Below are 3,039 nucleotides of genomic sequence, written 5' to 3' on the forward strand. Positions count from 1 at the left end.
CAAATTGGTTACTTTCAGAAAAATCTGGGTATTGCAGTGACGGAGGTGACATCATATCTTGCTTTAATGAATTAAATGAATGTTGACACTCGTCACTCCAATGAAATTGTACATTTTTACGGCATAATTTATTCAAATAAAAAGCTTTCTCTGCAAAATTTCGAATAAATTTACGATAAAAGTTCGCGAATGCTACAAAGCGTTTTACCTCGTCTTTATTAGTAGGAATAGGGTAATTTTGTAAGACTTTGATTTTATCAGGATCCGGTAAACACCATCTCCAGCATGACCCAAATACAGTAATTCCTTTTTTTTTAAATGTACACTTATCGGGGTTTAGCTTTAAATTAACTTGTTTTAATCGTTCAAATACTTCCGTTAAATTTTTATTGTGATCTGCTAAATTTCTACCAAAAATTATGATGTCATCAAGGTAAATAAAACATTTTTCAAATGTTAAGCCTGCCATAGCCATATTCATCATTCTAGAGAAAGAGCTGGGACTGGTTTTAAGACCCATTGGCATTCTGGACATCTGGTATTGACCAGAACAGAATGCTGTATACCTACGGCTATTTGGATCTAATTCTACATTATAGAAACCTTGATTTAAGTCTAAATGTGTATAATATATACAACCTGAAAGAGAGTCGAGTATTTCTGTAATATTCGGCAAAGGAAACTTATCATCAACTATGGAATTATTTAATTTACGATAATCGATTACTAATCTCCATTTTTTATCGTTACTTTCCGATTTTATTAGGTACTAGTAGAATGGGACTTGACCATTCACTCTTACAAGGTTCAATAATTCCTTGAGTTAACATCTTATCTAATTGCCTTTTTATTTCTACTTTTTGAGAATTGGGTAATCTGTATGGTTTTACATAGACTGGATCTACATTGGGTTTTGATGTAATTGTATGTTTATAGATATCAGTCACAGTCAAGTTATCTCCGGGTAAATAAAAGATATCACAGTATTTCGCACATATGTTTTCGATTGATACCTGTTCTTCCCCCTTTAGATATTCGTGTAATTTCAAAATAGAAAATATTTTTTTTACGCGTTCCGAATTCTTATTCGATTTTCCAAACATACATATATTATATTCACTCGCACTATAAATGTTAGGGCTTACGTCACTCAAACAAAAATCTCTGTCGGTTGTATTTATTATTCGAATCGGTATTTTCCCTCTAATTGGACTTACTAACATACTGGCTAAGTAAACACCTTCCGATAACTCTTTCGAACATACCACACAATCATCTTTCATATCAGATTTATAAAATGTATAGATTCCGATCGCGACGGAATATACAAAACCTCATTATTAATATTACTAAAAGTAGGTAAATAAATTCGATCATTATTTGAATTAATCAATGAAAAATAATTGTTTTCATAATCAATTATCGCCGCATACTTTTTGCAAAAGTCATCGCCAATTATAGCAGGAACTTTAGTAGGTAGAGTATCAAATACAACGAATTTATGTTTAAAAGATCCTTGGGGCACTTCCAAATTAAGAAAGACACATCCAATTGCTTTAACACTACCTCCAATTCCGCTAAGCTCACATTTCTCTTTATGTAATGGAATGTTATAAGTATAAACAAGTTTCGATTCTAGCGCGGAAATTGATGCGCCGGTGTCAATTAAACAATGTGAAGCAAAACAATTGTTAAAAGTAAATTGAACTAAACGCGAATGATTATTACATGAAAATATATGACCTTTACTCACGAAAAAACTGATTATTATTATCAACAGATGGGGTGGGTTGGGACTGTGAATTATTTCGATCGATGATGTTTACATAACTTTGATTTTGCCCAACGTTTAAGCTATTGTTTTTATTTTTCATATCTCTATTCTGGTACGGGCGGGAATTACCACGCCATGATCTACCTCGCTGAGTGCCACGCCACGTTGGTTGTTGGCCTCTGCTCATACCACCGCCGTGCTGTGGGTGGGCACGGTACCCTCGATATTGATTACCTCGGTAATTATAACGTCCCCTGGAATTTCGAAAACAGGAAACTTTTTTATTTATAGTCATTAAATTGGAATTAGAAGTGGATGGCAACTCCTCATCTAATGCAGATTGAATAGCGTCTTTTAAAGATGTAAAGTTACGCGCTGTAATAATAGTCCCGGTTCTACGATTTCGCAGTCCATCAGCAAATCGTTTGATTGCTTGCTTTTCATTTAAGGGCTTAAGCACCTTATAAGTCTCTGGGTCGTTATCTGCCTGTGAAATAGTTAAGTCAACAAACATTTCAGTGATTTGCTTACCGTATTCTTCGATGGTCAACTCATTCTGCTTAAAATTCAGCAATCGTGTTTGGATGGCCGTAGCAGATTTTTTCGGCAAAAGCTCTTTTTTCATATCATGAATTAAGTCTGAAATACTAGAATAGCTTGGATGTAATTTAAGTTTTGCTGATTGCGATAAACGATTTTTTAACACAAAATTTATTAATTGGGGCTTAGAATCGGCAGTAAGGGTGGTTTCATAATATTCAACGGAATCTATTAATTGTTTAGTTACAGATAAGTCGTCATTCATAACCGGTAACAAACTCAGAGCAACTTTTAAATCAAATTTTTCCATGTTTATAGTTTCTATAGTCTGACCTGAATTACTAATAAATTCTTTCGAATCGGATGACGTTGAAGAGTATCTAACAATATCTTTATACAATGAAAAAAATTGCTGTGAATAATCGACAATCAATTCACTATCGCTAGCACTAATATTACCACAATTTACTTCTTTTTGCAAATAAGAATTTAATGTTAAATATTGGCTATACAAACTATTTGCTTCGCTTAACTTAACAATACAAATGTTACCCTTTCTACGCTCAGGACCAATTTCCCTTAAGTATTCTTTATCAATTTTAACTCTTGGCACAATATTTTTAAATCATCTGCCATATCAAAATATAAAAATTATACACATTACTAAAATTCATTATTACTAATTACGTATTTTGAAGTTATACAAAAATAATATGAATACTTTA

General features: G+C 32.7%; 1 protein-coding gene across 1 annotated transcript; it reads right to left on the reverse strand.

The window, feature by feature from the left end:
* Positions 1-1,745: 1,745 nt before the first annotated feature.
* LOC125075468 lies at positions 1,746-2,624 on the reverse strand. The gene has a single exon (XM_047687184.1). The coding sequence runs from the start codon at positions 2,622-2,624 to the stop codon at positions 1,746-1,748; it is 879 nt and encodes a 292-aa protein (XP_047543140.1).
* Positions 2,625-3,039: the final 415 nt, after the last annotated feature.

The sequence above is a fragment of the Vanessa atalanta genome, chromosome W (assembly GCF_905147765.1).
Source record: "Vanessa atalanta chromosome W, ilVanAtal1.2, whole genome shotgun sequence".
Lineage (NCBI taxonomy): Eukaryota > Metazoa > Arthropoda > Insecta > Lepidoptera > Nymphalidae > Vanessa > Vanessa atalanta.

Bases quoted from the DNA above. Each gene is read 5' to 3' on its own strand.
- LOC125075468 (XM_047687184.1), bottom strand. From the start codon at position 2,624: ATGGAAAAATTTGATTTAAAAGTTGCTCTGAGTTTGTTACCGGTTATG.